Source organism: Andrena cerasifolii, chromosome 14 (genome assembly GCF_050908995.1).
Source record: "Andrena cerasifolii isolate SP2316 chromosome 14, iyAndCera1_principal, whole genome shotgun sequence".
Taxonomy (NCBI): domain Eukaryota; kingdom Metazoa; phylum Arthropoda; class Insecta; order Hymenoptera; family Andrenidae; genus Andrena; species Andrena cerasifolii.
The window spans coordinates 8174161-8187483 of record NC_135131.1 but is presented as its reverse complement, the minus strand read 5'-3'; the positions used below and the strand labels follow the sequence as shown (position 1 = coordinate 8187483).

General features: G+C 50.4%; 2 protein-coding genes across 2 annotated transcripts; one reads left to right on the top strand and one right to left on the bottom strand.

Moving 5' to 3' along the window:
• Positions 1-110: 110 nt before the first annotated feature.
• Positions 111-1819, top strand: LOC143376621 (uncharacterized). Its single transcript, XM_076827145.1, has 3 exons — positions 111-294; positions 860-1039; positions 1346-1819. Exons 1-3 carry the CDS (start codon positions 283-285, stop codon positions 1775-1777), a joined length of 624 nt encoding a protein of 207 aa, XP_076683260.1. The 5' UTR covers positions 111-282; the 3' UTR covers positions 1778-1819.
• A 1226-nt stretch (positions 1820-3045) lies between these two features.
• On the bottom strand, positions 3046-12865 carry LOC143376579 (uncharacterized). Its single transcript, XM_076827058.1, has 7 exons — positions 12807-12865; positions 12231-12494; positions 11908-12075; positions 11499-11697; positions 4950-5005; positions 4386-4706; positions 3046-3796 (listed from the first exon to the last, which is right to left on the bottom strand). Exons 1-7 carry the CDS (start codon positions 12816-12818, stop codon positions 3521-3523), a joined length of 1296 nt encoding a protein of 431 aa, XP_076683173.1. The 5' UTR covers positions 12819-12865; the 3' UTR covers positions 3046-3520.
• Between the last annotated feature and the right edge of the window lie 458 nt (positions 12866-13323).

Sequence of the window (13323 nt, the reverse complement as noted above, 5' to 3'; positions counted from 1 at the left end):
CGTCGATTGCACTTGAAACCGAACGTGAAACCTCTCGATAGAGATAGGACGCGTCGGCGGTCGTCGAACTTCCACTGGCGCGAGAAGAGCAAGGGGAAAAAAGGGGAGAAGCGGAGACAAGATTGGAGAACGCAAGCCAGTCGGAAAGAGAGTGCTTTCTTCGTGAATCGGTGACGGTGAAGGTCCTCGTATATAAGCAACTGCCGGTACTGCAATTGTCAGTGTGACTCGTCCCATCGGAAGCGACTAATATATCTGCTAATACCTGGGAACCGGACGAGGATGTTTCGATTAGTAAGTTCACCATCCACGTTCAGAGGGTTCACGGACGCTTATTTCGAGAGGGGGGCCCAGAAGAGTCGGGACTGTGACGGACGGATTCCATTTCCTATTCCTTCCATTTGCTTTCCCGCCGCTGGGACTTCGCGAAGGTGTGCCGCCAGTGAATCGAAGGGCTCGAGCGAAGTGTAGTTTGTCATTGACACCCTTTACCCTCGGGCTTCGGTATCGAACTGGGGCGTGAATTCGCAAAGTGACTATTAATGAGCGCCGTGCAAGGAAAACGATCTTTGGGGAAAGTATTTCGACGGAGCCATTACTGCCACCGATAGCTGAAACGATTTTGGAGCGAAAGCTGATATATCACTCTGTCCTTCCTATTCATGCTTCTAAAGGAAGGTAGATAGCAACTTTCTACCAGAATTTCGAGGATGTTAAATAATTTCGAGTCACAGTTTAAAGTAGACGCATCGAAAGTTTCCCTTTCTTCTCCTGCCACGCCGGCTCCGAGTGGGACGATGTTTAACCAGATGGGTTCGCCGGGGTTCAGTAACCTTCAATCGTGATTGCAACTTTGCAGTTTTTGTTCGTACTGGCCGTGGCCGCCGCGAGGGCCTCCCATTTCTCCCTGGAAGGCCATGGTTTCGGCAGCGAGCCGAAGCTCATCTCGCAATCGGTCCATCTGAAGGAGATACCGACCAAAATCATCAAGGTGACGAAGACCGCCGTCGTCAAGGTTCCAGTCCCGTATCCAGTCAAGGTACGTACCGTGTCCCAGAACTAATCCCCCCCACTACCTCGCGCAGAAGTCATAGAAGCCAGTGTCTACTCCAAAAAATTAACCAGTTCCTGCGCGAAAATCATTGAAACGAGAAACCCAGATCGCCTGGAACTCCTCGAGACTCGTTGCGCCGCTCGTTCGAGTAGCCGACTGGCAGTGAAGCGCGTCCACCCCTTTCTCCAGACCGCAAAACGACTGGTTCCATTTCTCCGTAGACCGCGTAAACCGAGAGCCACGATCTGCCCCGCTGCAGGCTGATCTAGAAATACCTTTCTCCTCGAATAGGTACCGCACCACATACCCGTACCGGTGCCTGTCAACCATCCGATCGCGATCCCGTACACGAAGCTAGTGAAAGTCCAGGAAACAGTGCCTATCGAGGTGTCGAAGCCGATCCCGATCGAGATCCAGCAGCAAATACCCGTGGTGGTGCCCAAGGCAGTGCCGGTGCCTCAGCCTATTCCTGTTCCCCAGCCTGTGGCTCTGACCAGGCCAGTCTTCTACCCGGTACCACACCCGATACCTTATCAGGCGCACAGCGAGTCGGAGGGTGGAGGCGGCGGCGGCGGCTACGAGTCGGCTGGTGACCACATTGGCCACGAGTCCGAGAGCTACAGCTCCTACACGGTGAACGAGCAGGGCGGTGGATACGACCAGCAAGCTGTTGGGCACGGCCACTTCCAGCCTTCTCAGCCGGACTACACCGCGCATCATTGAGCAGACCGTGGCCACACCGTGCGCACGGTGCACTCGTCGGAGTCTGCCTCGTTAAGTTTGTGTTTGCCACTTGTTCTTGTTGGTTACTGTTACCTTTCGATATGTTTTTCTAATAAAACCTGATACGTACTTGTTGTAAACTCTGGGAAGCCTCGCCACTGTCCCCGCCCCACGTTCACCAGACTCGAGAAGGTTGTATAATAGGAGCGGACAGATGTTGTGGTCTGATCAAAGCGATCGTTCATGCTCCAATGAATTGGAAAGTCTGTCACGGCTTGACGAGTCATGCGGGTGATTCAATGTCTCCGTGTGATCTGTTTCCGGTAGTAGGAGTCGTTTCCGAGTTCCCTTCCGCACAGGAGACTCGCAGGGAACGTCCCCACCTTCTTCTGGAGCGGTAAACAATTTATAACGGCCGCTGGTCGAGCGGACAGGATTACCGAGAGAATCGGTCCCTGTCCCTTGCTTTATGGAAGTCGATTGAAAGCTGCCGATTGAAAGCTGTCTTGGTAGTGGAATGATAGATGCTGGATCAACGGCGAGTTGAAATTGGAATTGGATACGCGCATAAAGTTCATCGCAGAACCCAAATTTTCTTTAACGTTTGTAAATGACTTCGCAGTGGTATAACGTGATAGCAAGTCAGCCGAAGGCGACCGACTCTTTCGTAGAAGCCGATTGTTTTCCTCCCCTTGGTAATGGCCAATGCGCATTGTTCGATCACGGAGCGCTGCTTTCCCCTTTGCCGCGGTAACGAGGCACCTGATATATCGTGATCAGAATAAAATGCTCGCGTAATTCGTCCGCTTTATTCCGGGCGAGCGGTGCTCAATTTGGTAGGCCGCGCGGCCCATGCAAATTTCGTTAATCGCGTGCGGCAAACTGCACCCTTCACCCGCTTAATGAGCATTCCAATCGCCCGTGCACTTCTTCCCACCCTAGAATTTCGCTCTCGATTATTACAAGAATTCGCGACTGACTGCCCAATCTCCTCCCACCAAGACCACGCGTTGCGGCCTCACAGTATCCTCCTGAATCCGCCCACTCTTAAGCAGATAAAAATCGTCTAGCCTTCCGCCGAAATATACTACAAACCCACCGTGCTCCGAATTCGGACCCCCGCGAGTCTCGCGCGCCGGAGAATCTGATAGATCGACGAACACAAGCATGTCAAGGTGACTGCTTTCGCAACACTGCTCCAGTACTGGGCACCAGGCGCGCACCTCTTTAAGTCGTTTCAAGGCGAGTAAAGGACTACCAGCTTTCGTACGAAAAGAGTGACCTTTATTTTAATGATACGAGACGCGCGTCAAGTTACGTAAAAAAAAAGAGAGAAGAACGGGGGATTGACAAACAAGTTCCATGGTACAAAATTGTGCCTAATGTCACGGAAGCGAGACGCGCCATGGAATTTGCTGGACTTTCGTGGAAAGGGAGGTTTTCGAGGATCACCGACGAGCGGGGGCGTTAATCGTACCCCCTTCAGCTAGGGGAGCCAGTCTTCGAGTCATTGAACGTGATTCAGGGCGAGGCACGAACCACGGAAACTGGCGGTCGCAGTCGACGTGTTGGTGGTTGAAGTTCAGGAACGCTTGGGACTCGTGCTCGAGTGTAGCTCCTCCACTCGATCCCGGGATGTATCGCCGCGAGGAACAACTTTCCCCGTCGGTTTGCAGGATGCAGCAGTCGCTTCGCTGGTGGCGGTCGAAGCTGGCTCCCCGAAGTTCGCGAGAGATGGGTTGTTTACCACGAAGAGTAGCCACCGTTCCAGCCGTTGTATTGCTTCTCAACGACGACCGGCTGCGCGACTGGGTACGGGATGTGCTTGACGTATGGGACGGCGATTGGCTGGGGTACCTTGACGGCGTACGGAGCTGGCACTGGGACCTTGACTGGAACGCTGACGGGATAGGGGACTGGCCTGTCGACTGCGACCGGGACGTGTCTGGTCACCTCGACTGGGTAGGGCTTGGGGACGTGCACGGGGTAGGGACGGTCGACTGGAACAGCTACTGGCACCTGGAGAACACCAGAAAGGTAATGATTAGATAAATCCTCGAGTATTCTACTGAAATTTACAAGTACGCATTTATAATCCTTTCACTCTTCACGCTTTGTAATCCCGAACCCTGCTATTTGATCGTCGGAAGTAGATTTGATAACTTTGTTGAAATTGATAACTCTGCACGTGCTTTCTACGAAATCTAACGCGCAATTGTGGGATTCGCGATATTCCCAGGTTACGAAATCTATGTACTCGCTCGCATTGAGACGTTAATTAGCGTTTCCGACGATGAAGGCGCCGAGTACTAATCGCGCGATAAACAGAGCGTGATTGGAAGCTGGAGGTCTTCGTTTCCACGAGCTGATCGCCTTCATTACCATACTTGTAGTATATCGAATTTCATACTGTATGGGAATCGTTCCAATCACCTACATTCAAAGCGCTGCCCCGATGATTATGTCATTCCCGATTTCGCGCCTCAGTGGCACAATTTTGTCCGCGATTTCAGCCTCCGACTGCTTCCTTCACTTTTACTACGCGTGTATTCGAGTTTCGTTCGTCTTCTTTGCGCACGACTGGGCCCGAACAAAGGCGGATTTTTACCTTAACGGCGACGGGAACTTGTTTCTCGACGGGGATAGCGACGGGGTGCGGTACGGGAACAGCCACTTCCTTGGTCACGACAGTCGACACACCATGGTGGAGTCCAACTGCTGGCAGGCTCGAGTAGCCAGACAGGCCGGAGTAGCCAGACAGGCCCGAGTAGCCAGACAGGCCCGAGTAGCCTGACAGGCCCACGCCAGAATCCAGCCCGTATCCTAGCCCAAGGAGTCCTCTCTTGTCCTTTTTCGTCTCTGCCGCCTCTGTCTCGGGCTTGTTCTCCTCTGCGAGGGCTAGCGCCGCGAAGGCGAGGACAATGAAGAGCTGAAAAGAAGGAAGTAGCACTTGAAGGCTCGTAGACTATTTCACGAACCGATTTCAGTCGAGCAAGACTGCACTTCGCGATGACAACGGGTAGTTAGTAGGTACTCTTCTCCTCAGATATCTTAAACACGTCTAATTACGACACTTTTATAGAAATTTATTGACTAAGCCGCGTGAAATGGTACTACTTCGTTGCAGATAGCAGGCACTGAATGTGTACGCGGTTCTAGAGGGTGCTTCAACCCTTTTCGAATGAATGTCGACGGTGGTCCACAGCAGAGACCGATCCTGGGGACCGTCTGTTGCAGAGGTTCTAGTGCTCACCTTGGCGTTCATGGTGCTGTGCTATCGGACTTGGTTCGTCGGTGGTTGTGCGACTGATGAGATACCAAGAAGATCCTCTGCTTTTATACAGTGAGACGAACCCTTGAACCGGACGGCGGTGGTGGGCAGTTGGCGGGCCCACAGAAACGGTGAAAAGAAATTGGGCGTGGGGAGCGAGCCGGACTCCCCGAAAAGCGAACCAAGGCAAAGCTCTTCTCGCTCTTTTTTCTTGCGAAAGATAAATTATATCCCCCTCTCCTTTGATTAATACTTTGCGTCTTTGGTTACCAGTCTGCTGCTAGTCATCCACTCGGCTGCGTCAGGGTGCTGTCTCACCACGGTGCACTCGCTAATGGATCACTCGGGTGGTGTCAAACGGTCTGGTGACGTCAACGATCAGAGAACACTGCTGAAGTACTCCTGTAGGTTCATTCTTTCTTCCTACTGCTCCTTGCTTACTGTCAGCAAACAGGTAAATCCTTGGGAAATTGGGCGTTTCTCTTTCCTCAGACCGTTTTGGGCTTCGTGGGAAAGCACGTGGATAAGGATAATGTAGATTATGCTTTCGAGAAGCGGGGAAATTTTTCTTTTGTTGCGTTTCGCGTGTATGCGTCGTCTGAAAGGCATTCCTCTTTCCCTTTGGGACAGGACCCCCGTGTTACATAAACTGGACGAATTTCTTGCGATTCCACGTAACTCCGCCCGTTAATTGAACACCTGTCCCGAGTGAAAAACCGTGGCATGTCAAGCAGTTCTTATTTTAATGTCCTCGTTAACGGTCGCGCTGGCTAATACGCGATAGTCTGCATAAGCTGCTCCACCGATGAAAGAGTAGTTTCTTTGAATTAATAAAATTGAAATAGGTGTCAGGCTTTTTGTTCAAATTAAATTGCTCATGGGGATGAGAATTCTAACAGTTTCGACACGTTCTACCAATCACTGCTCCTTCTTTCAAAACCCTTAAATGGTCGCGGCAGCAGAATGTCGTGGGCCGTGATCTTTCGGCGAAAAAGAAGCAAATAGTCTCGTGCTTTAGAAAAAGAATACTTAAAATTCCGAGATCGGCGCTTCAACGCCAACGGTCGAAAATATCGCCCATGTACATTGACTGTGTCCTCTTATTTCGAAAAAAAGCGGTTTTAGCGCGCCCAAGTGTTTGTATCTGATGTGAAGCAGTTTAACGAGTTCTTCTTTTTTTTAAATCGGTCTTCTGGGATTCGAGTCATTATAAGAGTGTGGACTGCTTTTAATAGACCCAGCCGTGTCGTGTCATTTAAATGAGGAAACTCGAAAAAGTTTGCTTATAGCCGATGAAAAAAGTGTTTAACCGGAGTCTCCTGTGTCGGTTTATAATATCGCTTTCATAGCGCATTTTTTATACCAGCGCGTTAAGTGTCCATCAGACATTCTGGAATAGGTCATAAAGCAACAGTTGCCCGGATTACTGTATTAATAATTCCGAAATCAAACGAACGAGTGTCTCGCAGATTTGCAGGGTCTAAAACTCAAAAGGTGCAAACGAGACACAAATATCGTATCTCACACGAGGCTTTAATCTCGCGAGACAATTATTTCACGATGCGTTTCCACTAATGGACGAATTTTAATTTTTTCACGAAACTAGACCCTCGCGAAACAAGTTTCAGGCTATATTTTCCAAAATCTCATCTCTCGCAATTATTATTCATCATTCTTTATATTTAGTTGTCGCTGAGATGTTTGTCTCATGACAGAAAAGTCTCAAGTAAAATCTCATCGTGGATTCGCACCTTATCGAATATCGAGTGTTCAATTGGAAATTCAATGAAAATTCGATGCAACGTGGAAAAGTACTCTTTTCACTGACCTTGAACCCTCAACCTGCTTGAACAGCACCGTGAGTCCTTATAATTAATAGTTCCCTGCTAACAGCATGAGTTTCAGATTTTGCGTCAGACATTTTGAATAACGCCGGAGGATTCTCCTGTTAGGGATACAGGTTTGCGATAAAGGAATAGGCGAAGCAGCCTAACGAACGTGGAACAGCACGGGGGCGGGGGAGAAAAGGGGGTTTCTTTGTTCCGAATTTATGCAGAAGGACCCCCGTCTGCTTTGTTTGAGGGGGGGGGGCAGGACGCTCGGCATTCCAGCCGGGATGAGTCGATTAGATTCTGAACATCAAGTCCCTCCGGTTCACCTTGTTCTTATTAAGTCGATTGTTGTTTTGCACGGTTCACATCGATGATTCATTACCTTGATCGGGATAAACTAATTCTCGTAACCCCTTGGAAGCTTCGCGTAGATAATGTTTAGTGTTACAAGGTCGCCAGCGCCCGGAGCAACATTAACCGTCTAGTTGCGCGTGACTTGTTTCTTGCCGGCAGCCGTGATCCGAGGGTACCTTCACCGGGGAGGGGAAAAAAAAAATGCCGCGTACGCGCATATGAGAGCAATCCTCGCGTACACAGATCTGCAAAAGGGAGAGAAGGTAAACTGGCTGCTCAAGTTCAGCCATGGGCGTCGTCCTGAACTTGGGGCAACCTTGAGACCCTCAATAAAGTGGTACACATTTTTTCTTTCGGCCAGCGCGGTGCTTTCGAATTCACCTGTCCTTCGTGGACGTCGCCGCCCATTTACCACTCCGACCGGTGGGGCCTTGCTCGTATCCCCGACTGCTTTCGCCTAATCGACGGGGCTGGATCGGAAAGAAGCACGATTCCTGGAGTAGCGTGGCCGTGCAGAAACCGCCGGCAGGGAGTACGCACGTAGTACGTTGCATAAATCGCCTCCCGGCTGGTTTCGACACCGGAAACTGGCTTTGTCCTTTTCCCTTCTTTCCGACGCGCGAACCTCCACGGTCCGTTTCTTGCGCGCTCACGATGGGCCCGTTCTTCGCGACTGCACAACCGCGCCGCGGTGCAGCGAAATCGACGAAAATTCCGCGTCGCAGTTGCGTTTACCTCCACAGGGTGGGGTACCAGCGGTCGCTGTTACCTCTGCGAGCCGAGGAATGCCCGAGGTGGCAGTATGAAGGAGGCGGTCCCAAAATGACAGAAGATATTTGAAAGTGCATGTCTGCGATAGAAAACTAGAGACTTTGAACCTCGAACTACGGATTCCGCGATGGAAAATAGGGACTTGCAGCTTTCGTGCACGGACTTGCGACACCCAAAGTCGACTGCGTAACGGATAAATGGTATTATTCTGTTGCAGGTGCGGTATCGATCAGCCGTGTTTACATGTTTATTAGTGGTTTTGCGCGCGAAAAGGGAGGCAATTTGCTCCGCTGGAAATAGGCGGAACAGTTGCACGCGTTGCCTTGTCGCGTGTAACCCGCGATTGTCTCGTCGCATGTAGAAACCTGGCAGGATTTCACGTACGAATTGCGCTGCTCCCCCCCGTATCGTCCCGATCTGCGACATTGTCCTGGCCGTTTATTGTCATGAAAATCAGCATGATCGGCCCGTCATTGCATGCCGAAACGGCGCCGTCGGGTTTCACTTCGCCGGCGTGAACAGCAGAAAGAAAGTCGGACCTTTGTTCCGTCTGCGATGTCGATATCGTTCGATCGCGACACTGGAGGCTACTCGAAGAGGATCGATCGATTGGGCAACCGACGTGAAATTCCGGAACACAGGAACGTCGATGAGCTAATTTTATTTTCGAGTCGAGGCCCAGTTTTCATCGAATTCCCTTTCGGTCGTTTAAACGACGGCTGATGTTTTCCACCGAGACGGTAGCCGTGTGTGTGTGTTTTTTTTTTAAACTGAACTGGAATTCGAGCGAATAATTTTCCTTTCGATCGAGATACTTGTCTCGAGGCCCACGTGGAAGCTACCTTGGCGATTTTTGTGTGGTAATCCCACGTATGGATATTACTCTCGATTTCGTCAACGTCTGACTGTTTTCACATTTTGTTACTTCTCGGCCGGCAAGAGAAACCACGCGCTCGAGGATGGTAATTCTTCCGTGAATGTCGAATTAGGCGGCAGGATCTGGCTCGGAAATGGTGTCTTCCAGTGTTTCGCAACGTGTCAAGCGTCGATAGAGCCGAAGCATTTCACTATTATTTTTTTACCGAACGTATTAACGCTTTGGCGAGGTAGCCGCGAATGATGGAACTGCTGCAGGGAACTTGTATTCGAAAGAATTGCGAGGATGAATGAATTGGAGCTGACTTATGGTGCCACGTTATAAATTATTGAATTGTTCCTCGAGTTAAGCTGCATCGGGGAGCGGAAGATAAATGGCAGAAATTTGTCGAAATCAATTATTCCGGTGACCTGTTTCAGCTGCAGCTGTGTTTGCATAAAAATCGAATAGATCAGGCTTAATGGATTCGTAGAGGCCGATCAGTTTCTTATTTCGTTATTCCCGTGGAAACACGAGATCCATCCCGCGCGGACGTACGCGATCCCCTGCCGCGAGCGAGTAAACGTGCACGAAATTAACCCGGCGAGTGGAATTCGACCTGAAATTCGCGGATCACGATATGAGTTACGTGAAAGAAACTCGTTTTTATCGTTACATTACTTTCAGAAACGGACGCCTCGGATGGCCCTTACATAATTGCGCGGTTATTCACGCGTCTGACGTTGAAAAAAAAGAGGAGTGTCGCATAATCTTTCGGCGTTTCGGTGACAGTAAGTCGCTCGTTTTTCTCTTGGCTCGTTAAATAATCTAGCTTGTAGAAGAGAGCTGAGTGCTCGCTGGCCTACGGTTTCATCGATCGTCGTCGTGTAACCGCTTCGCAGGTTTCGTCAACCGATGGCTCGATTGGTCCAGCCACGGTGTTCCTCAGTTTCTAACTTTCAAATATTTTGCAAATGGATCGATTAATTCCGCGGCTGACATCTTTATTTACTCTTTCGACAGCCGGCTGGATGGCGAGGATTAGAGGTGTACGAAATATTTCCTGTCGGGTGTTATTTCTGTAGCTCTAGCGAGTTTCTACACAGACACAGTGGCAAGGTCGGCAATTAAGGATGACGTTAATTAGCAGATCCTGTAATATGATCGGAATGTGGTACGCTGCAAGATAATGATAGGCAGTGCATGGTACTTTCTAAAAATTAATAGTCGGTTGTATACATTCTTCAGAAGTGAATGGAGATGAATGGTACAGATGCGTGGTACAAAGTCGAAGATGTGGTCGAGCGTTTATTAAATCGAGCCTTGGAGAACTCGTGCTCGCCTAACGATGGCTTTTTTCGGGCATCGCAATAAGGACTTGCCGCTTCGAAGCGAGGACTTGCAGCGGAAAACTCTCGACTCCCGATCCTTCAGATGCCACTCTGCAGATAACCACTTGGCCACCAATTTTTCTTTCTTTTTTTTATAATTTCATAACCACCGCTAATATTTCCATAGAGATACGAAACACAAAGAAGTGTACGTTGCGTTATCTTCCCTGAAACTTGAAATCGCCGCGAACGATCTAGCGAAAAGGCTGACGTGCGCTTCGTTAGCCTGGTCCCTTTCCTGGAAAATCCTCTCCGCAACGTTTTGTTCGCGGCGAAGCCCTCCGCGCATAAACGAAGATGCAACTGAAAAGCCGGAGGAAAGTGCGCGGCGCGACCTGCATTCCACCTGCGCCGTGAGATGCCTCGAAAGAGGAGAAGAAAAAACGATGATCTGGGGAGGTTCCCAGATCGCGCGAAATCGCTGCCAAGGCTCCGAGGCGGGAACGCCGGGGCCTTCGTGGGTAGTTTCTACACAATGAGGGATCAGATAGCGCTGGGCAGAAGTATAGTAGTGGCTTGTCGCGCGAGGAAGTGTCGAAACGCTTCGTTCGCACGTAATTAATACCGCGGATATTCCCTGCGGTCGGGACGCCGCGGCGTTTTGCACGGCCGTACGTTTAATGTTTTTACGATCGACCGAAGGCATTCTCGCCTTCGACGCGAACCTAGGAGGACCTCGAATATCACGGCTCCGTTGCGTCAACCGCGTCACGCATGAATTTATAACGCTAGAGCAGCGCCGCTTGCAAGGAATCACGCTCGATTCGACGTTTCTTTTTTTTGTTGCGGTCGCCAGCATTAATGCGATGGAAAAAGGATCGGAAAGGTAACTGGTAATTCGAGCGCTCCAGTAATCCCTCGCGAGCACGAAGTTACGACACGATCGTAAAATGTGTTATAATATACGACTGCATCGTGCATATTCAATGACGATAGTGATCGTTCTCGATGGGAGAGGTCGAGCGATTGATAAGGAGGCAATTAGCGCTGCCGCGTTTCGGTGTCGACAGCTTCGGCCGCGCAAGCGGAGATAAAGCGATCGGCGAATAAAACGTGAGACAGATGTATAAAAAAGATTTATAAAATCGATTTATTGCATGAATCGTAGTTGCTACGGTAGAAGGAGAACGTGTTTTGGTACGGCGCTCGTCACGATGTCTTCTGCGATGTTGGGGTGGGGCGGTTGGGCGATGACGAGGGTGGTGGCAGGTTTTGGGGGGAGAAAAAAAATTTATCTAGTAGAGACCGTGTCCCAGACCGAGACCAAGACCGTGTCCAAGACCACCGCCGTGTCCAAGACCAACACTAAGACCAGCACCGTGTCCAAGACTGAGACCGTGTTCCTTAACGAGAACGGGAACCGACTGTTTAACGAGGATGGGCTGCGGAACCGCGACTGGAACGGGCCTGGGGACCTCGACTGGAACTGCATGAGGCACGGGTACCTGCAAGCACAAACAGAACGGTCAAATATTCGGCGAATTTCTATTTTTTATTCAGCTAATTTTTCAAGCGAAATTTATTTCAATCGAGAAAATTCAAGTTCTACTGGAAAACGGTAAGTCAGCCACCGCTGTCGTCGCGACTAACAATAAGGACAAACGAAATTAACGGAATTACGTAGGCAATCGAAAGCGTCGATCGTTTTGACTCACCTGGACGGGGTATGGGGCAGGCACAGGCACTGGCACCTTGACTGGAACCGAGACGGGTACATGCTTTTCGACGGGGACCGTGATGGTTTGGGTTTGGATTACCGGGTATGGCTTGGGGACTGGGACCGCAATCGGGACTGGTACTGGGTGGGGAACCGCGACTGGTACCTGGAAGAGAATCAAATTTCATTGTAATCGACGAACATCAAACGGTATCGAAGCTCTACTCTGATCTGTGGCTAGCTCCGGAAGATTCGGAGAAAAGTTTAGAGTCAGGAGACTTCGGGAGACGATCAAGGAATCTCGTGTTTACGATTTCTCACCTTTACGGCAACTGGTCGGTCCACGGGGACGGGGTATGGTTGTGGGACCCCGACTGGAACGGGGACAGGCCTGTCAGCGACTGCAACTGCGAGTTTGGTGTGTCCCAAGCCACCGCCGAGGTGGCCACCGCCGAGGTGGCCACCGAGGAGGCCATCATCATAGCCGCCACCACTCCAGCCTCCCAAACCCAAGCCCAACAGGCCACGTTTCTGAACCGCCTTTTCGTCGCCGGCGAACGCCGCGGAGATCAGCATCAAACATACCTTAAACGAGAAATTACGGACCCCTGAAGATAGTTTCGCTAGTTAGTCGAGAACTGTTCCCGGGGATTCGACTTGTTTCGACGTAGTTCAAATTAAATTCGAGCTTGGAAGCAACTCGAAGGGACAACCGCGGGGTAGGCGGAGCTGATTGCGCGTCTCCACCGAACGTTCACAAAAAAAAAAAAATGAGAAACTGTCGATCGGAATGAATCCCGACGATTTTCGTAGATCGATAAATCACTGATCGTTCTCGGAGTCACAGGAGAGAGAAGCTGTTTACGGCGACCGACGCGGGACTTAAGTTAGACGTACCAGGGCCCTCATGTCGAGCGACTGGCTAATACTTTGGCTAGTGTGTCTTGTCCGGTAAATTAAATTGGCTCTGTCGCATTGGAGGAAAACCACCCTTTATATAGGGAATTCACTTTCATTTCGCGCGTGCACCCCGCCAATCGAAAGCCAATGGCCGTACGGTGCTCTATCGCCACACCTACCGTACACTATTTACCCACGATACAGCCACATACCGTTACACATTATAATACATAATGTGCAGGAGAGGTTGTATAACACGCTAAACGTGCGCGCTGCCGGGGCTAGTAAATAGAGCGCTGGCACTTTATGCAGATACACATATATGCGCGCATGCATTTTCGACCGAGCTGCGGGACTAACGAGGAGACACGACAACTCCTCCTCGCCGGCATTTCGAGAGGGAACGCGGGATCGTGAGACTTCCATACCACGCGAGCCCTTCTGCGGTGCAGATCGCGCTGTCACGTCCTATTCGCATCTTGTGACGATTATTATTTATACGCACGGTGAACGA

Coding starts and splice junctions, on each gene's coding strand:
- LOC143376621 (XM_076827145.1), top strand. Junction 1,040..1,345: donor CAGTCCCGTATCCAGTCAAG/GTACGTACCGTG, acceptor CTCCTCGAATAG/GTACCGCACCACATACCCGT.
- LOC143376579 (XM_076827058.1), bottom strand. Junction 5,006..11,498: donor TGGTCTCGGTCTGGGACACG/GTCTCTACTAGA, acceptor CCTCTGCAACAG/ACGGTCCCCAGGATCGGTCT. Junction 4,707..4,949: donor TCGACATTCATTCGAAAAGG/GTTGAAGCACCC, acceptor CCTTCTTTTCAG/CTCTTCATTGTCCTCGCCTT.